Source organism: Podarcis gaigeae, assembly GCF_964106915.1.
Source record: "Podarcis gaigeae genome assembly, chromosome: 6".
Taxonomy (NCBI): Eukaryota; Metazoa; Chordata; class Lepidosauria; order Squamata; family Lacertidae; genus Podarcis; species Podarcis gaigeae.
In genome coordinates, this window is record NC_139682.1 from 80,693,897 (window position 1) to 80,720,413 (window position 26,517).

At 42.5% G+C, this 26,517-nt stretch overlaps 1 protein-coding gene across 4 annotated transcripts in view; it reads right to left on the reverse strand.

The window, feature by feature from the left end:
• Positions 1-26,517, reverse strand: part of PTPRC (protein tyrosine phosphatase receptor type C) — an 87,746-nt gene that overhangs the window by 25,414 nt on the left and 35,815 nt on the right. Inside the window, exons 3-12 of one of the 4 annotated variants that reach the window (XM_083745310.1) lie at positions 20,340-20,372; positions 16,682-16,873; positions 15,500-15,628; positions 13,034-13,135; positions 9,346-9,363; positions 6,104-6,334; positions 5,095-5,220; positions 4,244-4,390; positions 2,670-2,807; positions 1,362-1,511 (exon numbers count right to left, since the gene is read on the reverse strand). In XM_083745310.1, the coding sequence (XP_083601436.1) occupies positions 1,362-1,511; positions 2,670-2,807; positions 4,244-4,390; positions 5,095-5,220; positions 6,104-6,334; positions 9,346-9,363; positions 13,034-13,135; positions 15,500-15,628; positions 16,682-16,873; positions 20,340-20,372 (1,266 nt within the window). The remainder of the gene's footprint in view (positions 1-1,361; positions 1,512-2,669; positions 2,808-4,243; positions 4,391-5,094; positions 5,221-6,103; positions 6,335-9,345; positions 9,364-13,033; positions 13,136-15,499; positions 15,629-16,681; positions 16,874-20,339; positions 20,373-26,517) is intronic. The other 3 variants (XM_083745311.1, XM_083745312.1, XM_083745313.1) reach the window with 3 other exon arrangements.

Here is a 26,517-nt window from a genome sequence, read left to right on the forward strand (position 1 = left end):
GATGTCCAAAGCAATGAACTATACACTAAAAGAACAAATTATACAGTGGGATTCAGCAAAATGCCATCAGCAGGCAAAGCACCAAAGGCCTCCCAGAACTCTCTCCCTGGAGAAGCCAGACTGGCTCCCTCCTTGTCCTTCCACTGGCAGGTGAACTATTTATTGGTCCAATAGGCTTTTGGAGACAAACTGCTTTTAATGAATCAAAGATTTCAAGGATTGGCACCATAACAAAATATCTTCTCCTTCACTCCCCTAGAAATGTTGTAGGCTTTGAATCGCTAGCCAAGAAGTCATTGCACTCAGAGTTTTCCTGCCCCAAGTGGCAGCCAGTGAAGTAGCGAGAGGGCAGGAAAGCGAACCTCTTGCCACAGATATGACTGATCCATTTGTTTCAAAGATCTATACGCTGCCCTTCAATACGCTGTGCTTCTAGAGTGGCTTGCACTCTAGTAAACAGTAAAACAGCAGACAAAGCACAATGTAAAACAGCCTACCCAGATATGTAGAATGCTTCCATGTGTTTCAATCTGTTTTTCGCTTATTCCTGATTTTAATTATTATTTGAATGTTTTAAATAGCAGTTTCTAACTGTTTCTATTGTTTAGTTTTTTATAAACTGCTTTTGAGGGTTTTCTTCTTCTTTCAATCAAGCCATATATAAATTAGCAAAGGACTAGCCTGACCATTTTTCCAACCAGAATATTTGCACTCTTAGAGGCATTTCATTATTGCCTCATGATAACAAACTGCTCTAGTCCACACAGGAAAAATAAAAGAAATGTCTTTTTCCTGTCAAGTCATACAGGCCTTTTTGTTTTTGCTTGTTAGGTTTTATTTTTAATGAACTTATTTTCAACATTCCTCCAAAAGTCACCCCAAACACCCTCTTTTACATGGCACAACTATTCCTTCCAACATAGCTGATGACAGAACATTTAGACAAATTAGTATAAATGCTTTCCTATAGTCTGGGATAAAATATGACCTCAAGTACTTAGCCTCCTTTGGTTCCATCACAACCACCAAACGTAACGGAGAACGAACGTGTAGGTAGATGTTATAGACCTCTGATCATCAATAACTTTGAGCCATTCTGATAAGTCAGATGATGCTTGGATATTACCCAAGGGGGTGGGGAAATAACAATTTACTTCACAGGAAATTATTCCAATCATTCGTATAAATCTTCATGCATTAAATGTTGAAAATGAATGATTTCCACATAGATAAATTTAGATGCAGCTGCCCATATGTAGTCTGCAATGCATACAGTAGCAGATTGTATGTAGCAAGTTTTTAAATAGGGGGGACGGACTTTTAGTCATAGCGTTAGCACAATATTTGAGAACACAACTTACTTGCTGCTTTAGTGGGAATTGTCTTGCTACTTCGTTGCCCTTCCAGTACTGCATCATTCTGTGTTTTGGTGTATGCCCAAACATAGACACTATAATTTTTGTAGGGCTTTAAGTCATTCCATATAAAACTGGTATTCTTTGAAACATTATCTGTATTTTTAATTAAAAAAACATTTTTAAAAGATTAGAAATTACATGGAATGGAACAAGATAAAACCATCAATGCAGGTAATAGCCAGCTTTCAACAATACATAACATTACAATTCAGGCATTTGCTTGAACACGTGGAAAGTTAAACTGGAAGTGGGGTGAGGGATGTGCACAGAAGCTCCACCCCCAACATTCCCAGGCTGCTTTTCTTTGCACAAATAAAAAGAATGTTGAATAGGCCTTCTTTGGAATAGACCTCAAGGCACATGGAGGAACATATGAGAAGAGACCCTGCTTCAGAGCCAAGAAGGCAAAGATGGGTGCAAGCACTCCTTGATTTCCATTTCTCTCAAAAATGAGCTGATCTACCGTATTTTTCGCTCTATAAGACACACCAGACCACAAGACGCACCTAGTTTTTGGAGGAGGAAAACAAGGAAAAAAATATTCTGAATCTCAGAAGCCAGAACAGCAAGAGGGATCGCTGTGCAGTGAAAGCAGCAATCCCTCTTGCTGTTCTGGCTTCTGGGATAGCTGCGCAGCCTGCATTCGCTCTATAAGACGCACACACATTTCCCCTTTTTAGAAGGGAAAAAGTGAGTCTTATAGAGCAAAAAATACGGTATTTACCTCCCAATCAGAAAATGGCTCTGATCACTGGTGAACCCCTATAAATCAATGGAGAAATTTTCCCGCAGCCTGTGTGTTAGGGGAATACTTAGAAAAAAGAGGGTAAGGGCTAATGGCTTGTAATCAACTCTTCAAAGCACTCCCCCAGCAAAGTCATAATTTAAAAAATGATCTAAAAATACTCACCTCAAAATAAATGTCATCCTCAGAACATTAAAAATGATTCCCAAGGGTGCTGCTATCTTCACTAAGGGCTTCAATGCAGGGAAGGAACTCACAAGCAAGCAGCACCCCTCCATCCCATCTGTTTAATTAGGATTTAAGATTAACCCCCCACCTCCTTGATACAGGACTGGGTGTGGGACAGAGTGGTGGGGGTCACCCCCCAGAGAATCACAGAATGGGTCTGCCTGAACCAGGGGCCACAAAGCAGATCAGAAGACCTCTGTGCACACACACACACACACACACACACACACAAATGGACTTAATATGCTTTCTGACAAAATGATGCAAAATGTACATACCTTTTTCACTGCAGTGGTCCCCGAGGCAGACCATGTACCCATCAATAGGGCCGTTTTCTTCAGATTGTGGCTTCTTCCACGTGATTTCTATTGTAGAATTACTTGAATTCCATGAAATATCTTCAGGCTTCCCAGGCGCTGATGTAGGAATTCAGCAGGGGGGGAGGGGGATTCTTTTAAAAATTATTCAGGAACCCAGTGATAGTTCATAGAATCACAGAATCATAGAGTTGGAAGGACCCTGGGTGTCATCTAGTCCAACCCGCTGCAATGCAAGATTCTCAACCAAAGCATCAATGACCCGTGGCCATCCAACCTGTGCTTAAAAACCTCCAGTGAAGGGCGAAAGATTTATACGATCTCAGGTGAAACCAGTTCTTTCATTAGTGGTGGGAATGCAAGAAAGTGAAAAGTTTTTGGGAAATGATATATAATGAGTTGAAAAAAATGTTAAGATATACTTTTGTGAAAAAACCCGAAGCTTTTCTTTTAGGTATTGTAGGAAAGGACATAGGAAGAAAGAACTGTAAGCTTTTCCAATATGCTGTAACGGCAGCCAGAATCCTGTTGGCCCAGAAATGGAAACAAGAGGAGATACCGATGATAGAAGAATGGAGATCAAAATTGATAGACTATGCGGAACTGGATAAATTAACTGGGAAAATTAGATATACTAAAGACCAAAAGTTCATCGAGGACTGGGGAAAATTTGTGGATTATTTGAAAAATATATGTGGTGTAAATACAACGCTAGTGGGATTTAAAGAGGCACTGTAAAAAAAAAAGTATTGTCTATTAGAAATAATGGGAGTAAGGAGTAACAATGGCAATACGAAAGAAGGGAATGTGTATTAAAGGTATAAACATGATGATTGTCAGAGACGCTGAAGGAAGTCAAAAACAGTTACAATTTGTTGTATGTGGGATAAAATGAATAATTGGATGAAAATTAATAAAATGTATATATATATATTAAAAAAAACCTCCAGTGAAGGGTTGTCCACTACCTTCCGAGAAAGTCAAAGTTTTACTGTTGAACAGTTCTTAATGGTGGATGGTTTTTAACAGTACAACAGTTCAAAAACTAAGCAATTAAAGATATAAAAATCTTTAAAAAGCAGTAGGCAGGGCTAGGGATGGATGGATAGATGGATGGATGGATGAAACAGGATGGACTTATGATTGATCTGTCCATCCCTACTGTCAGTTCCCCTGTCCTCTGAGTGAATGTGTAGTGACAGGAGTAAGGAGAAAGAGCAGGAGACTCTGCTTGTGGCTCCCTTTGGGCTACCATGCAGTTTTGTCTCAGATCAAGAAGGCCAGAAAATAAACAGTGGGGAGAAGAAGGTGGGCCCAGCTGGAGAAGGGGCCCACAATGGACATCTTACCCAAGGGCCTCCAAACTTGGATCAGGCACTCCTGCCCAGATTATAATCTGTCACGGTAATACATTAAATCCTATTTGTATGCTTTTATTTATTTGTGCACAACGATACCCTTCATCGTTGTAAAAGTTTAGTTTCTGGGATGAAGGCAAGTTCATAAGTGACTAAGCATCATGTTGTCATACTCACTTCCATAATCTGTTGTTAGCTGTTTGTTGTCAGTTTTCACATTTTCGCCATTAAACTGTATTTCTGATGAACAACTGTAGTTCTTGTTGGGTGATAAACCTGTCACTATACAACCATTCTGCTCTTCAGTGGTCCGAAAATTCTTACCTATAAGAAATTGCAAAACATCATTGCTCCGTACATCAGGCATCCAGAACCATCTATGCCACGGATGGGGAATTTCCTTACCATTGGCCATGCTGCTTGAGGGAGCTGAGTCCAAGAAGATAGGGAGGGTCATGTAGGTTAGTTTGATTGACAAAGAATCAAGAACATGCTACTCCACTGTCTTGCTGAGAAGAACTGGAGCTATGGTGAGCCACTTTGACAAGATCCCTCCTCTTCCTTCCCCTGACCTCACCTCCAAGTGAGCTGCTATTTGACTGTACCTATATGTTTTAGGTCTCCCCTAGCCAGCACTTCTTTAGCACCACCCACATCTAATGCTTCACACAAAATATTGCACCCTTGTTATCTACAGTAATTAAATCTGGAGTAACTATCAACAACTTGTGGTTTTTTTTAGGGACTTGCAGCCACTCGTTTAGAGTAAGATCCTTCTGGATTTCATATTACCTATTGCAGAGGTATTTCTTCTTGCTATTTCATTAAGGTGAGAGAGAGAAAGAGAGAGAGAGAGAGAGAGAGAGAGAGACCCTCATACCTTTACCAGACTTGCTTGCCTTTCCACCTCTCTACACTTATTTCTAAATACGTTCATACATAGGACACAAAAGCAAAGGTCCCCAATAAAGTGCATTTAATTATGCACCCAATAAAGACAGAAATTCAAAACTTCCAAAATCTCCTACCATGAGGACGACAGTGACAGTAGTATCTTAAATGGCAACGATGCTTATCATATCCACGATTGTTCCAAGATAAAGTCACACTGGTGTTACTTTTTTTGGGTTCTTCTAGTTTCCACTTATCGGTTTCTTCCAAATAAAGAAAAAGGAGAAAAATATCACAATGACATTCTGTTCAGTATTTCTTTTTCGGTTTCAAAAGGATGCTGGATAATATATTGCTTAATGGGTTGCATCATTTTGCCCCAAATGAGTATCCAACACAGTTTTCAGTGTTCATCTATTCATTTTGAATTAGCGTACTTTTATGTGTTACATGACTATGAGATACGATGGAAGGAGAAATAAAAACATTGCTTAGCTTTAAAAGCCTGTTGTTGTGAGAAATCTAGTGAATTATCAATCATCTAGACTTGAACCAGGACCACTGGGCACAATTCAGCCACAGTTGAGCATTTTAAAATCCCAATAGATTTCAAAGGTTTAAAATTTCCCTCTTTGATATATGGGATTTAGTGGTGCTTATGGATTATGTCCAGCACTTAATTCTAATCATTACAGCATCATTCTAGAATCACCACAGTCCTCCACCTCTCACTTAGTTGCCATTGCTCATGACTCAAGGGGCACAACTGCTTGCTGTTTTCAATATAAAACCAATACAAATCTGAACACAGTAATTTGAAAGAAAATCTCTTCAATTTTGGTGGAGCATGACAACAGCATTTCTGATTATTAGTTGCACATTCTTTTACTCTAAATAACATAGAGAAGCCATCAGAGTTACTATGCAATTAACAGTGGTTGGAAACCATCAAAAAACAGTAAACCAGTATATTAGCTGACAGCAAAAAAATTAAAACTGACTTCCTGTACCCTCTCTAGCCCTCTGACATACCCCCAGGTTACATTCTCCCAATAACTTAGCACTGGGGGGAGGACAGCTCATCAGAGTGGCTGAAAAACAATAAGGCAGATTTTGCTTAAATAAATGAGAAGTATCTGATCTTACCAGGGGGGACATAAACTGGGAATGTTAAATCATCACATCCATTAAAAGATGCTACTATCTTGTATTCGTCACATTCTTGAAGTCCAGCAAGTGTGTTTCGGTCCTTGTCCCAAGTGCAGTGGGCATTTTCACAGCTAACATGTTGCAGCTCTGGCCCCTTCGTAACTTTAAGTTCTGCAGTGGCACCCTGTGAATTGTACTCATAACGAGCCACTGAAATGTTTATACGACCTAAGAGATGAGAGATATGTTTAAATCCTTGTTGCACTGAAACATGTTAAAAACAATCAAACCACAAATAATGTTTAATGTGCATTAACAGTTTAAAGAGAGGCACAGTATGTGCACTACAGGTGAGAGAAACTGTTCTTCTGCTGAATAGTTAGATTTGCAGCTGCCTGTTTTCCTTCAGTTCATACTGGTAATATTTCAGTTCATTAACCAGATCTGTCCAACCTGACTCACCAAGCCAAGCGCAGCTCATCAGCAATATATATAATGGCCCATCAGAACACCTTGGCATCAGGCTGGGGGGGGGGTGTGGAATGTGATTGGGCAGAGCTGTCCCCCTGTGCAGCCTAGGTGGCCTCCTGCCAGCCATGCCAGCATCACTCTATTGGTTTGGCACTTCTCCACACACACATCTACAGACAGGCAAAAGTGCCCCTGGCAGGGTCCCCAACAGCAGCAGCCAGCAGAAGGCCCTGGAATCCATTGACCCAATTGGTGCAGCAGCTCCAGGCTGGCACAGTGATCCTGTCCCCTTCCTAGGCATGGAAGGACTTGTCAATATTGGTTGTCTCCATTTCTAGTTTTTCTAGTCTTAAGTTCAGTTCTCTGCATTTCTTCAGCAGTTTGTGGTTTTAAAAGAAAAACCCTTGATCAATTTAGTGCAAGTTTATCCTAATAAATACACATTTTTTAATGGAGTTTTGACTAATCTACACATATTACACCCACACCCACACCCAGTATCTGTGTTGTTGTAAGCAGCAGTCAGTTGGAGTGCTATACTGCAAAATTCGGATAGGTACGATTTTTGAAGGACAGCTGTGTTTCAGTTCTCATGTTGCTTTGGAAAGAGCGGATGTGAGTGATTCAGCCTTAAATGCAAACTCAATTGGCAATATGTAATGAGTATAATAATCATATTCATTATAAATTTATGGTATTAATGGAGGAATGGGTGTAGGCCTGTTTTTAGGCTGAAGAACACCACTCTAAAATGGAGTCTCGCTAAGACTTGTGGAACTGATAAGGTTGGCAGGCGAAGTGGGGAAGAGGTGCTGAGCTCATGAAACTTGACGTACAAACAGGTTGATAATGAAGGACGGGTGTTGAGCAAGATTGACTAACAAGGGTGTGGTGAACTCTGGAACGTGATGAAAAACTTTGATGATGAACAGATGGCAGTGAATCACCAGAGCTGTAATGTCTGATATCTTCTCCTTTGGCGATCACTCGTAGCCGAGTAAGATTGTCTTCCATAAACACGGTTTTAGCAATGAGTCCGTAAGTGACTATGGAGGCCAATTCTGGACCCACACGTTCTTTCACAATGGGGACATTGGTTCCCGGGCGGGAGTTCATCACAGTGTGGATTTGCCAAGCATGCCTTCCTCTTAGCACGTTTCTCCCTTGCTTTCTGAGTTTGAGTGTCCTCAAAGTCCATGATACCTTTGGTAAAGGCTGTTCTCCAACTGGAGCGCTTGCAGGCCAGTGTTTCCCAGTTGCTGGTGTTTATACTACATTTTTTTAAAGATTTGCCTTGAGACAGTCTTTAAACCTCTTTTGTTGACCACCAGCATTACGCTTTCCATTTTTAAGTTAGGAATAGAGGAGTTGCTTTGGAAGACGATAATCAGGCATCTGCACAACATAAACAGTCCAATGAAGTTGATGTTGAAGAATCATTGCTTCAACACTGGTGATCTTTGCTTCATCCAGTACACTGATATTAGTTCACCTGTCTTCCCAAGTGATGTGTAAGATTTTTCAAAGACACCGCTGATGGAATCTTTCAAGAAGTTGGAGATGGCGTTTGTAAGTGGTCCATGTTTGTAAGTGGTCCATGTAATGTCTGATATAAAGAAGGGATTTTACAGGTTCCCAGCGCTACAATGCCTGCCACCCGTCCTCTTGCCAATAGCCTGATCAGCTACTGCTGTAAAGTTGGTGAGTATGATTGAGAATGTGTGTGTGTGTGACTTATAACTGAAATGTAACTGATATGAAGATTATGGAACACAGTGATATAAGATCAGAAATGCACTCAATCCACTATGCAAGGAGCCACTTTAACTAAAATGTATAATTGGAAGTTGATTGGCATTTTGATAATTGTATAATTTGGGAATTAATTGTTATTATTATAATTTGGCTACTATTGGGGGTATATTGGAATACTAATAAAAACTTTAAAAGAGATTTTGTGTGTGTGTGTGTGTGTGTGTGTATTAGGGACTGCAATTTTAATGTATACAATAAATACGTTTTGTTGTGTTGCATATCTCTGGGTCTACTTGTGTTCCTTTCTCCTAAAGAAGCAGCTAAAAACGAACCTCTGATTTGTAACATTTCTCCCCCAGTCTCTGCCCTTTCCTGTCCTGCCATCCCAGCCACTGTTGATTCAGCAGCCACCAGTATGATGGGGAATGCTCTACAGCTCTGCCAAGTTTGGCTTGCGCCAGGGAAAGATTTAGGAGAGCCTGACTGATTCAGTCGCACTGGGTGCAGAGCCTCAGGGGCACCGTACGTAAATATGCTGCAGAATTGAAGGTGAGAGGCAGGGGGGGCACCAAATTTTGGCATTGCACAGGGCGTTGTTAAAATGTGAAGCCCTCAGATCTGCCACTGCTTGTGCTTCATAGCCCTTTGATCTTTTGACTGCTGTTTGTCTAAGAGGGACTGCAAAATACAGGAGAACCTCGAGTTCCTGGGAGGCCACAGTTGTTGATCTTCATGAAGTTCAGGGAATTAAAAGGAATGGTCGATTTTTAGCTACATATTTAGCTTACATATTATATGGATATTCAAAGATATTTCTTTTATGCATGAGTCATATATGTGAATGGTCCCATTATTTGCTAGTGACTCCCAAATCTTGCAATTTACAGGCACATTTTTAATGCCTGGTTTTCTGTATTTCATTATTGTTCTTGAGAATTATCTGTGTCCTTGAGAATAACAAAAGGGACGTCTAACAAGTTGGGTTCCATCTTCAAGAAAACATTAAAACTTACTGCAGTCCACGGGAGTAGCTGTAAGAAAGAAGATAAAATCTTAGAAGGCTCTTCATTATAAATGTATCAAAGAGAAAATAATTATTCACATACAGTGTGTGTGTATATGTGTGTGTGTTTATATACTGCTTAGTGCCAATATAAGCTTCTAAGTGTCTTACCAAAGATAAAAACCAATTATGTTAAGACATTAAAATATAAGCTTCCATCATTAAAATATCTATATAACATCGTACCTTTTATACTATGGTTTTGATCTTTTTCATGGTATTTAAGCATAAACACTGTTAACTATACTTTGCATTGAGTAATTGAAATACTGCATAATTACTGGGGACCAATGAAATAGCATTCAAATGGAGGTAAATACAGTATACAGTACTTGAGGTGTGGCCTACAGACCTTGCTGCTCTGATATGATATGCACCCCAGGCCCAGCGAATACATGCAGGCACCAGCAAACCTCAACCACAGCTAATACAGCATCCAGAAGACAGTATTCCTCCACTTGTGGCTCTGATGCAATTGGTCTCTTGGCAGCTGAATGGCCTCCAAGGCCTTGTTACATTGGGCTGCTACTGGTTGCAGCAGTCCTAGTCAGTTGCAGGATTCTCAGTAAAGGTGGCCCCACAACTGAGGCATGGTAACTTGAGCCCTACAAATGCTTCGGGTTTGCTGGGAGTTTCTGTCGCCTGTATGTTCTTATATTGGGGTAGACATCATGTCAGTGCATCTTCAGAGCAAACTCTTGCAGCCACAAAACTACAACTTTTTTTATTGGTTTCCACCAAAAAACATTTCCTGTGCAAACGTTATCGAAATGAAATTAGACCATATGCAAGAGCACCTGAATTGTGTTGCCGATGCTTAAGTCTCAAAATGTGGTTATTTGGACTTTATATTGTACCTGCACCTTACAGAGATTCTGTATGGCTAAGTCCCATCTCTGAGTTCCCCTACCATCTGAGCCTTTTTGGGGATGGTACCCTCTCCAGAAGACCTAATCCTGGGCCTACACTGTTGACTTCTTTGTGCTACATTAAAGTCTAGTAAATTAAAACATCATATCAATGGACAAATAGTTTATATCACTAATAGTGTGATCTAATGCACGATTTCCCTAGTGGGACCTCTCACCAAACATGTCTGCATCCTTGCTGTATACTGTCATACTAGTTCAAAACGACATGACAAATCAGGCCCTCCCTTAAAGAGGTCACGTGTTGTGGTGAGACCTGGCAACCAAACCCTGTGTTGTGGGTGGGTATGATTGGATAGCGACAACACCCAATTGGTACGTCCCTTGATGCAGGGTTTAATCAGGCCAATGGGATGCAGCCTAAACTGATCAAGGGACCTATATATACCTATGCACGTGACCCAGAGCTTCCTCTTTCGGTGCGTGCATTGGAACACCGCCCACCTCTCCCTAATTTTTTAAGGCTGTGTGCTTGACCTTGCTATGCCGGAATTCCTATGCAGGAATTTTCCCACTTGGCTGATTGGCTGGTGCCATTTGGCTTTCGCCCGCCATGTAGCAAATCGTCACAACTTGGAAGGTTGTGGATAGGCACTGGTACATGTGATAGGGATGGGAGAACGCTCTCGCCATCCCTATGTGAAGGGTATTCCGTTAAAGGAATACAGGGACTCAATGGTTTGGTCAACCCTGTGAGGGGGTTGTGCCCGTGCCAGAGTCCAGGGGGACATCTGGGTGGTGGACATAGCCTGTTCCCAGCCTATCCAGGTGTTCACTCTAGGCTGATAATATGCTGGTGCTCTGGGTCAGCGCTACCTGCAAGGGTGCAGGGAGCTAGTCGAACCAGAGCCTATGCAACCACTCACTTGCTGTAATCAATAAAGTTGTGGCCTAAATTCTGCCAAAAACCAAACCAAAATTTGAGTCTTGTCTGAATTTATTTAAGGGGGAGGTTTAAAGGTCTGAACACGCAACTTAGGTCACTGCAAAATGGCTAAAAATGTTTTGCAAAACTAGCAATTTCCCAATGAAACCACCTACTTATAATCTTAGCCTTAAAAGTTGATTTTATTTCCGAGTTTCCTATTTCCTATTTTCTACTAAACTGTCCTCAGATGACAGGTTCTGACATAGTGTAAATTATTTTCCCTAATAAGCTATTTAAATGCTTGCAACCATTGATACAGTCTGAGGTTAATTCAACGGCTTGTCAGATAGCCAAACATTTATTTGATTGCCTCCCTATTCTCTGATCTTGGGGCAGGCCTGATGCATGTGGGGTTTGTCTACATTTATTGTTGGGGAAAAAACAGTAATTCCATTTTTGTTTTGTGATGTTTGTTTGACTTATCGCTTGAACTTTCTTGTGAAGTTATGAGGTTCACTGCTTTCTTTCCATTGGCAGTTATTCTTCTTTACATTTTCCTCCATTTTCTTTGACTTGGGGATGGCTGAATCGGTCTATTTGCCACTTTCAAAAGTGTGTACACATAAGACTGTTCTGTCCTGCTTCCATAAGAAAATGTGCCTTTAAATACCAATAGCAGATGTGAGGAACCCTTTGTCCCTGCATATTCTGGTGACCTACAATTCTTATCATCCCAGGGCATTTGGCATGCTTGCTGGGGTAAACTGGGAGCTGTAGTTCAGCAGTGTAGCCCAGTATCACTTTCTAGGGGATCCAACACTTTAAAACATTTAATGATATTCCTACTCCACCTTTCTTTCACGATGGAATTCAAGGTGGAAAATCTAGGAGTCTTAAATGGTCTTCCATCAGAGCAGTGACCAAATCCAGGGTTTTGTGAGAGGAGTTCTGTTCATGCAATGGGACATCTGCTTCCTCTCCTCTCCCCCAACCTTCAAACTCTGCTCCAGGGGGTCCTCCAAAGTTGTTTGAGGGTGTTTGGGGAACTGCAGGGAAGAGGAAAGGAAGAGGACGTTCCATTGTTCACAGAGAAGTCTGTTCCTTGAGTGGAGCTGCTGCATTGTAACCCCAGGGCTACAATTTAGTTATATTTTAGCAGCGCTTCCAAGTTGGTTTACCATTTATAATTTTTGTCATCTATTTTCTGCTTTTATTTTTATTTATGCTTTGCTCCTGGTTTGCTTCCATTTATTTTCTGTTCAGTCACCTTGCTATACACTTTTTAGGATTAGCAAAACTTTCCTTAATAAGTAGCAGGAACCTTTTAGATCAATTCTTTTTTAAATTATAATTTATTATAATTTTGATGTTATTGTGAAATCTTGAATATTCATATTATCCTCAGTGCCAATCACTGGTACAATACATTTCAGTATGACTGGTGACCAAGTGCTATGGTCTTCTGCTGTTAATGAAATTTTATGACAAATACACAGTAACAGAGATTGAAAAGTGCTGCCTGTTGAGAAAGCCACCTAAATTAAATGGATAATTTGCTTCAAGTTGCAAGTTCTTATGTTTGTTGCAGTGCATTCTAGAACTGGGGTAAGATATGCCAATTTAGATAAAGCAGTATCCCACTTCTCATATGACAGATGTCAGTCTTGGCTCTTAAACCAGATTCTTGGATTGGAATTCATAAATAATTTCTGCACGAATCCATTTCATTTCAATTGTGTTTGCACAGGAAAAATTTCATTCTCAAAGGAATTTGGATGCCATTCAAAGCCATGCATGCATGTGGTGCTAGCAATACTCTAAAATGTGTGCAGGTTTGTCACCTATTGGACCACGGGTGGTCTCTGAGAGAGCTGAAGGGATGTTTGCTGGAGTGCCAGAGGACGCTGAAATGTTGGTATGCGTGGTGGAATTATCCCCATCATCTGCCAGGAAATAAACAGAACGTTAGCGTTACATTCAGCAATTATTGATGCCATATCCCCATGAATGGAAACAACCTTGAAGCCCAACTGCAAGCTGAGAAAATGTGTTCCTTCTCCTGTAAAAAGGAAAACTAGCCTTCTTAATGGGAATATAAAGTACAGTCCTACACACACAGACCTGCAGATAAGCACCATTGAAGAGAGTGGGTCTTACTTCTGGGGGTGTTTGCATAAGTTGCTGCTGCAACAGTTCTTCCCTATTCATACCAACTCAGAAGTAAGATCCATTTAGTTCAGTAGGACTTAATCCCAGATAAGTATCTACAAGACTGCAGTCTTAATTTCTTACTCGAAATGAAGAACAGAAGTGATGATTCAGATGTCTACAAAACATTTCACTTTGATATATGAATAAAGGTTCCTTCCTTCCTTCCTTCCTTCCTTCCTTCCTTCCTTCCTTCCTTCCTTCCTTCCTTCCTTCCCTCCCTCCCTCCCTCCCTCCTTCCTTCCTTCCTTCCTTCCTTCCTTCCTTCCTTCCTTCCTTTGTTCCTTCCTTCCTTCCTTCCTTCCCTCCCTCCTTCCTTCCTTCCTTCCTTCCTTCCTTCCTTCCTTCCTTCCTTCCTTCCTCATTTTTACAAGTCTGCCACAGTGGCTGAGCATGTATTTGGATTATGGCTCCTTTTTGTGGAGAGATCTTTGGTTAGTTTAAAAACTATAGGTATTCTTTTGGGTGCGGATTGTGTCTGGATAAATATAACAATACACGGAATCCATTTATCAAGAGTAATTTACATTTATTGGAAAAATTGCATTACTTATATACTCAATTGTATCACGATTTCAATTTTTCTTTTGTTTGTTTTCTTCTTCTTTATTTTCTTTCACATTATTCCCTCACTATACATATAAAAATAAAACTATATGTGTTCTTATCAACTCAATTAAAATCAATAATGAAAAATGTTTTCTATTCTAAATGATTGAAAAATACTGGAAGACAAATTAACTCTGCCCCGGTTATATATAAATTTGCAACATCAGTGCAAATGTGGTATTAATTAGAAATGGCTGAAATGGCCAGCATCTCTTGGGTTACCGTGTGTGTGTGTGTGTGTGTGTGTGTGTGTGTGGGCAATGTGACTCTTACATTTTGGCCTCAGTTCAGCAAATATTTATTACCCAACTACACAGTATTAAATGCTGACTTAAACAACACTGGGCCTTAAAAACAACAGCAACTTCATAATATATTTGTTCACAGCTGTGAAACCTTTCTTTGGTTCAAAGCAGCCTAGACTCTCGAGTCATAAAGCTCCAGGGAAATTCAACATAATTCTACATAAGCACCACTGGCATTTATTTAGTTAACTATTTCATTTAAAGGAGTTCGTACCATTACAGACATATAAAACAGGATGTGTAGGCAAAGGAGATGCTCCCTGTTTGTTATGTCCTTGCTTACTAAAAACTGGAATTAAGGTTAACCTTTCAAAAGTTTAATATTTAAAATGCACTATCTGCACATGGAATCACTTCCAGGAAGAATTTTACACTGGCAAAAGTAATTCCTGAATTTGCTATTCATGTAGGGTTCCCAATTTTCTTTCTGATCCTGCTTCTGAGCCTTTGAAACCACCGTAATATGGTAAAATAGGTGGGGCTTTTCCTCCGCTGCCGCCAGAAAAACATACATACAAGTAACTTGTCCCCCAATGATCCTTTTCACTGGATCCTAGCTTTTAGTACATTGATTTGTTTGGTAAGTACATGCCTGGTTTAATGTATCAAAGGGCAGGAATAACTGGTGAGAATTCTTCTATAAGACGAATTGGGTGTGTTCACGTGTCACGGCAAGCCATAAACCATGTGAAGAAACATAGCTGTCATTTCACTCTTTTCTTCAAGCTCAGATCACTCTAACCAACTGAGCTAAGCATTGACTTAGCATGATGTGTGAACCAGCACTTATAGCGTGTTTCCAAGCAAATCATGACACTGTTTAGGAGATCATGTGGAGTCAATGTTCATGGTTAGATGTCCAAAATGCACTAAGTTGGCCACTGACTTGATATTTTTAAACTAGACACACAGGAATGCATCCTCCAATGACTACCCAGTTTTATAATACAATTAAAAGCTTAAAGATATCCGGATTTCAAAAGAACCTCAACAATCACCTCATTTACATCCCTGCCAATACAGGGAATTCAATGTTAAAGCATCCCTCAGAGGTGGCCTCAGCTTAGAAACCTCAAGCAAAACATATATGCATTCTGATAATGCTTAACCATCTCACAAATTGAATATTCATGCCCAGTACTTAAGACATTGCTCTAGAGCACTGCAAAGAACAACACGGCAAACCTGGTGGTGCGTGCGTGACGGTGGAGGGAGAGAGTGGAGGAGGGGCAGCAGTGCTGCTGAGTGGCTGAGTGCTGGAAGAGTTTGCGTCCGTGCGAGGGAGGAAGGATGAGCTGCTTGTTGGAACAATCTCTGTAGTAACAAAAGTGCAATAATTTTTATTACCATTGTTACGATACAACAGCAAAACATTAACTGGTTAACGGGTACCCTTCAGAGAAGGAAGCAGTATTCCCGATCTCTTGCAAAGCTAATTCAGCAGCAGTACTGTGAAACATGCTGTGGTTGCTACCTGGAGCATCAACTGTGTGGGCTGACCAGGTGGTTCTATGGGATGCGGGTGGCGCTGTAGTCTAAACCACTGAGCCTCTTGGGCTTGCCGATCAGAAGGTCAGTGGTTCGAATCCCTGTGACGGGGTGAGCTCCCATTGCTCTGCCCCAGCTGCTGCCAACCTAGCAGTTCGAAAGCATATCGGTGCAAGTAGATAAATAGGTACCGCTGCAGTGGGAAGCTAAATGGTGTTTTCGTGCGCTCTAGCTTCCGTCACAGTGTCCCATTGCACCGGAAGTGGTTTAGTCATACTGGCCACATGGCCCAGAAAGCTGTCTGTGGTCAAACACCGGCTCCCTTGGCCTGAAAGCAAGATGAGTGCTGCAACCCCATAGTTTCCTTTGATGGGACTTAACTGTGCAGGGGTCCTTTACTTTCCCTTTCTCTTTAAGCCTGATTCTAACCACGCTTTGAAGGGGGACAGCCTATCATTAGTACAATTGGCCCAGTTCACATGCATGCCCCTTCATTCATGTAGTTAGCCAAGCAGAAAAAGGTCATAATGGGATCAGCTCCCCAGTGTGAGCAACTCTGCAAAGATGAGTGAAGTGAGCCACAAAACCAGCTTCAGTCTTGCTAACACAGAGATGCTTCCTGTCCTCAGCAGCTATCCATGCGTACCTCTCAGCCCCCTGCCGCAATGGCTATTCTCCTAATTTCTGATCTAATTCTATGGTTTCTAGAGTCGGCCATTCACCATCCATTGCATTGCAACTTCACATACTTATTCAAGTAAAGTTTCCAGCCACGTAGCAGTTATGTGATGAGGCTCCCCACTACCACCACCACTCTCCCGAGAGAGGACAGTATTCCTGGGGCAGTACAATCTTTTATCAGAAAACTCCCAAGCAAACCTGTGACGTTGGCAGAGACAGCAGTCGCAGGGGTAGCAGTTGCTTTGCTAACAGGTATTCCAGAAGCATTGGCGGCCTGGTAAGTGGGGGTGACTGCCTCCTTGGTCGCAGAGCCAGGCTTTGCTTCAGAGGTGCTTGCAGGTGAGGGTGGAGTGGTGCGTGGAAGTGTGGGAGAAGAGCCAAGAAGAGATCCTATGGTGAGCACGTGAGGGGGGAGGGCAATAAACAAATCAGCCATGTTACACAGCAGAGTCTTAAACAGAATGGCACCAGCAGTCTGTTCAGCCAGGATGAATTACAAGGACTATTATGCTTCCAGGGGTCTGTCATTCCATCCTTACCAATATGGATTAGGCTATGGTGTTGGAAGTGCCATAACTGGAACATCTGATGCCTCAGCTACATGGATGGCTAGGGTGATTTGGAGCTCAGCCATACTTTGCAAGAGGGGGGTGCCTAACCCTGGGCCCTTGTCCAACAACCCAAATCCAGATCGCTTTCCAAAGTTGCTATTGACCCCAGGGAGAAAATCTCACAAACATTTCACACTTCATGAATAACAACAGCTTGGGGTGTGGGGGAAAGGGTAGACTCCACCCCCCCAAATCTGGGCCTTTGTCTTCCAAGCAAGGAACTCCCATGTCACGTGTAGTTCAACTCCAAGTTTACAAAATCTCTAGCTTCAGATATCATGGGACACGAACGAGGTACACCATGTTGGAGGCTGGAGAATACCCACCCTTGCAAGCCCTCAGTAGGGATGTGTAACTGCAACTGGCACTCAGTACGGAGACCTGTTTTAGGGATGGGGAAGCTGTGGCCCTCCAGATGTTATTGGACTACAACTCCCATCTTCCCTGAGCCCTGGCCATGCTGGCTGTGGCTGATGGGAGCTGCGGTCCAGCAACATCTGGAGAGCCACGGGTTCTGCATCCCTGCTCTATTCAGATACTCAGTGATGAATGAAGGAGGGGGAGAGAAGGGCCACACCCTCTGGCCCCTCCTTCTCTGACATGTCCCCATCACCTGGTCTTCTTCCCTCAAGGTATTGTGACGGTGGAGTTCTGCAACTGGACGCCTACAGAAGTACAACAGGCTCCTCCCTGCAGACCATTTTTCTAAGTGGAGGCAGCCCATGGCAAGAGGTATATGGCAGAGGGGGCGGTTAGCTAGTGCATCCCAGCAAAACTCCTTGTGATGGCCTGGGATTCGGACTCGGATGCTGAACCTGAGGGATCCCAGCCTGCACAGGATTCCCCGCCTCCAGAACCAGCTGAGCCGGGGCTGGGGCATGAGCCTGAAGGGTCCTCACCTGTGCTGGGTCCTCAGGTGCAGGAATCAGCCCAGAGGATCGGGGCTGCCCTATGCCTCAGGGCAGATAAAAGCCGGCCAGCCCCAGTCCCATGTTGCGGGAGGAACATTGTTGGTTGTTAGTTTCTGTCTGAACCCTGTCCTGCTTTTCTGCCAGAGCTCCTGACCCACTCTGGCTCCCTGCTTGCATGCCTGTTCCTGACTTCACCCGACCCCCTACCCTGCACCCAGCTTCAGCTACTACAGACTGCCTCCATGTTGCACCTTTGACCACGGACCAGACTTGGACCTCGCCTCTCGGGTAACCCACAGACCAGCACACCCCTCATGGAAGGCCAGGGCTTGTTTTTCAGCCAGAACTCAATGGCCGCCATTGCCATTCTAAGTGAACAAGGGAGACATTTATGGTGAGTTCCGGCACCTCTTTTTTCTAGAAAAAATAGCACTGAGCATGGCCTGTTACCTTTGCCAGGTGCAGCTCACAATTTCAAGGATATTTTAAGGGTGCTGAACACACCCTTTGGATAAAAATTGAACATGCCCATGATGGCAATAGCCTTCGAAAAATGTCACTAGCCTTCTTGATCATATGTACATACCTATTGTGATGTGTGGCATATGGGTGGTCCAAAAGAAACCAAAAAAAGACCCACATCTCCCATTTTACCAAACTTAAGCTGAGTTGCCGTCTGCTGGCAACTCCGATTTGCCAAAGGCTGTCAGGTAAGTAAGTGGCAGTTTAAAAGCCTGACAAATACCTTGCAGCTGAAAATATGCTAGACACTGTATGGAAGATGGAAGAAGTGGCAGAAGCCCATGCAAAAGTCGTCATGTTCTTTGCTAATTAATCCAGAACCATTTCCACTGCTAGGTTCTAGATTTGCTACTAAAATTAACCCAGATTAAGAACACTTCCCTGAAAAAATGCATTGTAGAGCAACCTGTGTATTTGCGCAATTAATCCCATTAGTGCAGCTTTCTTTCAAAATGTTTTCTGGAAGTTGAACTAGATGTTTGAACTGAAGTAAGTCTGAAACATGGATAAGGGAAAATCTGTTCTTTAATTACTATGGGTTACATCCAGATCATGCTTAGAACAGAACAGAAATCTATGGGACCTAGGTTAGAGATCAATGTAAATCTCATTAATTTCAACAGGTCTACTCTAACCATGACCATGCCTACAGCCAACTCTATATTCACGACAACTAAAAAGTGATAAAAAGCAATTAAGTCACAATTTATCCAAGTAAAGTCTTAAATATAGTTCCCAGGACTGAGGTCAGGTAAAATGGGAGAGAGAGAATACCCAACAAAATTTTCATTCTCCATAAGATGTAACTGAACCCAGTCTGCCTGTGATGTACCGTATTTTTCGCCCTATAGGGCGCACCGGCCCATAGGGCGCACCTAGTTTTCAGGGGGGGAAATCAAGGGGAAAAATATGATCCTCCCCCCCCCCCCCGCAGCCTGTGCGCTACTCCAAGACCTTCTCCCTGCTTTTGCGGGAGGTGGCGGAATTCCCCCACCTCCGCAAAAGCCCACAGGAGCCGCGCATGACTCCTGCGGGCTTTTTGACCAGGAGGGAGAAGGGACTGAAACGGCCAGTCAGTCCCTTGTCCCTCCTCGGGGAAAAGCCCCCAAGAGTGGCGCGCTCTTTAAAGGGTGCGCGGCTTCTGCGTGCTTTTGCAGGAGGTGGGGGAATTCCTCCATCTCCTGCAAAAGCCCACAGGAGGGAAAAGGGACGGACTCGGCCAGTCAGTCCCTTCTCCCTCCTTGGGGATAAGCCGCCAAGAGCGGTGCACTCTTTAAAGGCTGTACAGTTTCTGCAGGCTTTTCGACCCAGCCTGTGGGGCTGGCGGTGGGGGGAAGCGCTGCTTCCCCCCACCGCCAGCCTCCAAATGAGGTCTGGGAGCAGCCCGAAGGCGTCGCACACCTTCCCGCTGCCCCCCAGGCCTGTGGGGCTGGCGGTGGGGGGAAGCGCTGCTTTTCCCCACCGCCAGCCTCAAAGAGAGACTCTCCTGGCTTTAGCGAAAGCAACGCAAAGCCTCCGGAGCGCAGGCTTCAGGGGCTTCGCGTTGCTATCGCTGAAGCCAAGAAGCCTTCATTTGCCCCATAGGACGCACACACGTTTCCCCTTCATTTTTGGAGGGGAAAAAGTGTGTCCTATAGGGCGAAAAATACCGTATATTCTGGGTGTTTGTCTTGCAAATGAGGAAGCTGACCCAATCCTCACGGCTTACTTATTGCCCTCCCCACTGCCCACCCCACTCATAGAATTGGATCATGACCCATCTATAGCAAATATTTAACATAAATGTGATTAAATAATTTTTAAAAATCTTACCTTGGGGAGTAGGAGCAGTAGGTTTCTTTGCCACTGTTTCTAGAAAGAAAGGAAGAAAAAAAGAAAAGAGTTTGAGATGCAATTTCTTGATTTTTCTCCCACAAGGGGCTTTTGTATCCTTTGGTGTATTAAAATTTTACAGATATAGATGAAATAGAGATAGATAGATAGATAGATAGATAGATAGATAGATGATAGATAGATAGATGATATATGAATTATCAGCAAAAGTAAATCATAATATACTGGTTGTGATTATATATTTATTATAGATAATAAAATTGGACAGAATAAGCATGGGAAACAGTTTTTTTTAACCAGCCAGGAGCTTTTAGTGCTGAAAACTCAAGAGTTACAAAAGACAGGGCATTTATTTTGAGCTGCCTTTTCTTGGATTTGTAGGTCTTCAAGGCAGTGTCTGTGATCCTTTTATGACCTCTTCCCTTATGCTGTACAGTATAATAGGTTTTTTAAAAATAATAATAATAATAATAATTAATGATTAGATTCTTGCAACATAATACCACATCCTATGCACATAAAGCAAAATATCCCACTCTTGTCCGAAAGAGGAAGTTTAGGCAATACATCGAGGGGAGGAGGGAACCATCCAAATAACATGATTTCCAGTCCCAGACAAACATTTGTACAGAAGGCAACATAGGGGTTAAGCTAACCAAAGAGTTTCATGATAGAAAGCCATCCTCTGTTGCTGTTTTGTTGTTGTTTTTAGCCGTATACATAATAAAGCTGTACCAAGAAGTAGCAATTATACTCTGTATAGCAGTACTGCAATGCACAGAAAGTTTAGAAAAATCTGTAGAGGGCACCATAACACTACCAAACTGTATGCAGGAAATATCCGTTCCCTAGTAACCTGGTAATGGTGAGGCACCAAGTCAAACGAAGAGAAGTCCTTTTTTGAACAGAGGATGTTAAGGCACCTGATTGTATATCTATGATCTATTCCTTTCTATTCATATTATTATTAATTTATTATTTCTATTCATATTATTATTAATTATTATTAATTCAGCCTTGTAGTCACTTATTTATTTATTTTTATTTTACAAAAAGCAAGACAGAGCAACTTACAAAAAGCAGCATATAAATTATAAGCAACATAAAACTAAGAGAGTAAAAGCTAAAACTCATCCATATTTATATGGAAGGATTAACCCACTCTACCAACAAAGGGAGCCACAGATAATTGAAGGCCAAAGGCCTAGCAGAAAAGGAACTGTTTTGCCTGGCACCTGGAGACAGGTAATGATGGAGTCAGGAATGTCTTCCTGGGAAGAGCGTTCTACAAGCAGGGAGCCACCACTGAGAAGGCCTGTTCTCTGAGAACATGGAGAAGGGCCTCGGGTGATGAGTGCAGGGTTGGGGTTGGTTCATGTGGGGAGAGGTAGTCCTTGAGGTCTTGAGTCACAGAAGCCTTTATAGGTGAAAACCAGCACCTTGAACTGGGCCTGGAAACCATCTAGAAGCCACTGCAGCTTTGGCAGAATTGGTGATATACGTTCAGATCCTTTTGCATAGGTCAACAATCTGGTTGTGGACTTGGGCACCTGCTACCATTTCTGAAACACCTTCAGAAACAGCATTGCAGTAACCTTGCCTAGAGGGTACCAGAGCATAGGCAACAAAACCTAGGCTGTTCCTGTCCACAGAAGGTTACATTATAGTACTTCAAAAGTACTAATGTTAAAGGAATGGCAGCACTTCCACAATCCAGAGTCACCAATGTTATATTATCATCATGCAATTTTTTTATCTGCGTTCATCAGTGGTGCTCATCTGGATTTTTAAAGCCACATTCCTAGTCTTACTTGGTTTCTCCCATGCAGGGCAACGCGGACTGCCGTGACTCGAAAAAACAAGGAGGATGAGTGAAGATGATATGTACACTAATCAAATGTCATAGGAACCTAGGTTCCCCCCAGCTCAGTATTGTCAGAGAGGCGCAATGAAACATATACTCAGGCAAGTGTGTGTATATGAACACAGCCTAAAACCTTCTACTAAACGTTGCATGTTTTTAAAAAAAGAGAATATTCTTGCTTTCTGTTATGTGTTCAAACACTTTGAGGTCAGTTTGCTGGTTGCTGCTTCAGCACAGATTAAATTATTGCAGCAGAAACACCACCAGCAATGTGCTATTGGGGAGAGACTGAGAAATTAACTCCTCATATGGCAAGCAGACAAGTGTGTCTCGTCTGCAAGAGGAAAACTGGACTGATTCATTGAATCTTCAGGCAGCTTGTTGTAGGGGCACCAGTTGCGGAGAACTTTGTTGATCATCTTGGTGTGGGGCACCTTCTTTGCAGCAGCTCACATCTTGGCTACCTTCTTAAATCAGCACCTGTTCTTCATGAGCACTAGGAGTGATTAGTGCCCGTCGGGTATATGCCTGGGAGATGGGAAGATGGCGCAGGCAAAGCCAGTGACAAGTAGAGCCACCCTCTGACTGGTTGTAAATAAGATGGCAAGGGGTTGACTTTGGCCATCCTGAAGTTGGTGGGGTATTGTCCCCATTTAGCGGAGGACCTTAAGGTCCACAAATGACAAAATTTTGGAGGTCCCAGGTCGCAGAGTGATTAGATTTGTCTCAACTAGGGCCAGGGCCTTCTCAGTACTGGCCCTGACTTGGTGGAACATTCTGTCACAAGAGACTAGGGCCCTGCGGGACTTGACATCTTTCCGCAGGGCCTGCAAGACAGAGCTGTTCCGCCTGGCCTTTGGTTTGGACTCGGTCTGACCCTTATGTTTCCCTCCCCTTATGGTCTTGATTTATCGGCTCCTTTTAAAATGAGGCTGCATTTTAAATTGCATTTGAACCTCTGGAGCCAGAGTGGATTCACCTGGTGCCTGCTCCTGAGGATCTGGCACAGGTGCCGGCGCTTCAGAATCAAGGCCCTGCCCCAGTTCAGCCGGCCCTGGAGGTGGGGACTCCTGTGCAGGCTGGGATTCCTCCGGTTCAGCCTCTGAATCGGATTCCCAGGCCATCACAAATGGTAAATCTGTTCATGTGTGCTACAATGGCAGCAAGGACATTTTGGCCCAGAAATGGAAGCAGCAGGAACTTCCAACATTGGAAGAAGGGCAGATCAAACTGATGGAATATGCAGAATTGGCAAAGCTGACGGGGAAGATCCGAAATCAGCGCGGCGAACTGTTTGAAAAGGACTGGAGTAAATTTATACAATATATGAAAGAACATTGTAAACATTTGAAAATGTTTGTGGGTTTGAGTTAAAATATTTTGTAATGCTAATATTGCGAACTGGTTTACAATTAACAAGGTAAATTTTATTAAGATAGAAAGAAGGCAAATAGGTGGTTATAGAAATGCTAAGATGTAAGTGAATATTTATGAAAGCCAGAGAGTGGGATGGGGGAAGTCGAAGCTCAGTTTGAGCAATGTTTTTGGTGATGAGATTATTTAAAGGATTGTGATTATGGTAAAATGTAAATTTAATAAAAATTATTATTAAAAAAAGGAAAGCCTTGCAGGCCACCATCCTTCCCAGAACCCGGCGAGCCTTGAAAGTAGGAGAGCAAAGAGCTTAAAGACAAAGGGCACGTAGCAGCACCCATAGAAGTGACAGATGAGGAAGTGGGAAAGACAGGGATGGAGATTCACTTGGGACAACGCCATTATCCAAGAGGCTGGGTTCTATAGCCTCTCTCTGTAAATATTGAATAAAAAAGGATGCTAAGAAACCTTCCCTTGTTTTATACTTTCCTGGGCAACCAGCCGGGAGCCGCTGTCAACATCCTGACAGCAAGCTTGTGCTCTTTGGAGGAAAAACAGGATATAAGTAATAAATAATATAAAATAATGAATAATGGGATCCTTCATATATATATATATATGCTTGTTTTAAATCTCAGTCTGCAGAAGTTGTAAGGAAACAGAACCAGCTGTAGTGATTTGGATATGTTTGTGGAGTGGGAAGAAACCCAACGAAAGACACCACAAGGTGTTTCACTGCTAAACGTCCAGGATGTGAGCAGGGAATGCTGAGAAGAAGCCAAGCCAAACCAGAGCACTGAATGGCGCTCAACACCTGGCAACTATGGACAGAGGAGGAATCCTTTCATAAACATGTTTATACTCAGAATTTGGCTGCTGGATATATGCTAGGCATTGCATGGCGTTCCAACCCAATCGAGCTTTGCTTACATCAGACCTTCTCCTACATCAAGAGCACACTTGTCTCTGAGATGCATGATCTTTAAAACAAAAGCCTGTTTGATTACATGCAAAACTGTATACAAAAAGGTTTATCATATGCAAGATGCATATAAAAGAGTCAAACCCGGTGCAGTATGTTTCCTCAGCAAAAATGCCTTACATGCATACTTTTTGAAAACCTGGACGTATATCCCATAATATATGTATTATAATGTGTATAATGCATGCAATATATAAAAGAATGTTTGTGCTTTTAGCAGAACTGGGGGAGACGGAAGGAAGCTCACCTCACTGAGATTAAGGAAAGAGATGGAAATCAGGAATATTGATCAACACCAATATTTTCAGATTAGAATAAGAAAACGACCACATTAAATTCTTTTGATGAGTAAGCAGTGATTTGGCACAAAGCATTGTACGTTTGTCAATCATGAGATTTTTTTATGCTTGGCTCTCATTCATGCGCAAAAGATTATTGCTAGAGTAGATAACATTCAATATACCTACTGTAGCTGCTGCCCAGTGCTCATTCACAAGACATTCATGCTTCAAACACACATCCCCACTCCTGAAATCTGGAAGTGCAGCACCACCACAACCATGGCCACAACCCCTCAGTCAGATCACCTCTTTATTTTATTAGCACATTCTGAAGCCCTCCACTCTGAAGTTCAAAAGGGGCTTTGGACAGAAAAACAACTTTAAAAAAACAACAACACAACACAATAAAAGCAAATACTTGTTTTAAGAAACAAAGCTAACAAGATACACTGCAGTCAGCAGCAGTGTCTGCTCAGCAGTTGTGGGCCTTTTCTCGATAGGCTGCAAGTCAAGAGCAGTTGTAAACTTTATCAGGAAAGTCATTCCACACTGTGGAATCCACAGCCCTGGAGCAATTGCAGTGAAAGTCTTAATCCTTGCTGCACACAGATGTCCTTATGGAGGAGGGAATACCGGGCAGAACATAAACAGAGACAGGACTTCATGGAGTGTCCACCCCAGAAAAACTGTCCTGGCCCTAGGGATGGACAATGTCCATTTTAGTTTCTCTCAGCTTCTCCCCATTTCCCCATCAGATTTCGATTTTAAAATAAGAGAGAGAAGTCTACATAAAAATTCATCAGCTTTTCAAAGTTAAATTATCCCAATATAACTTATTTTTGCATGCAATTTTGCCTAATGCACACATTTTCGCAAAGCAGTTTTCTCTAATGTAACACAGGCAACAACCATAGCACATGTACATCGCTATGGAAGTGGCAGGAAAAGGAGGTGGAACAAGGTGGAACAGGGGCGGGGCAAAATGGGAGCGCGGCCGCCTTCTGTACATGAGTGACAGCCTGTATTTGGCTTCGAGGTTCACAAGTTGCTCCGATCTTCCTTAAGCATTTAAACTTCCACATTAGGACATTCGGCTGTCATCCCTTTTCTTAGGAACTGAAATTATATGTCCACTCTGTTGCAACCCCGTGTCCATTGTGAGAGTTTCTCATTATCTGACCCCCATTATATCAGGCAATTAGCATAGCATTGCTGCAAAGGCCTCCTTCATTTGTGGTTTCGCTTTGCCGACTTCTGTTTTTCTTCTTCGGGAGGCTGCATAAAAAAAGGAAGAGGGTGTGCAGCGCTCTGTGGTTTAGTACGCGAGTTCTTCTCTGTGGCGAAACTCGGTTTCCATAGCACCAGCATGCTAAAGGCATCGACCCACTCTATGCTAAAACCACAACTTCTCCAGGGTAGTTGCGAGCTTCCTGATTCAAACCCTGTGCTACAAACTCAAAGCATTTATGTTACCTACGTTTGCTTGTACCTCAGATGACAGTAAGTTGCCCTGTCAGGCCCAGACGAATAAGAGTGGATCCATATACTGGTTTTTATTTAAACCAGGCCTATGTTGTTGTTGGTGTGTGTGTGTGTGTGTGTGTGTGTGTGTGTGTGTGTGTGTGTGTGTGTTGTGTCATGCCTAGCCTGTAAAAG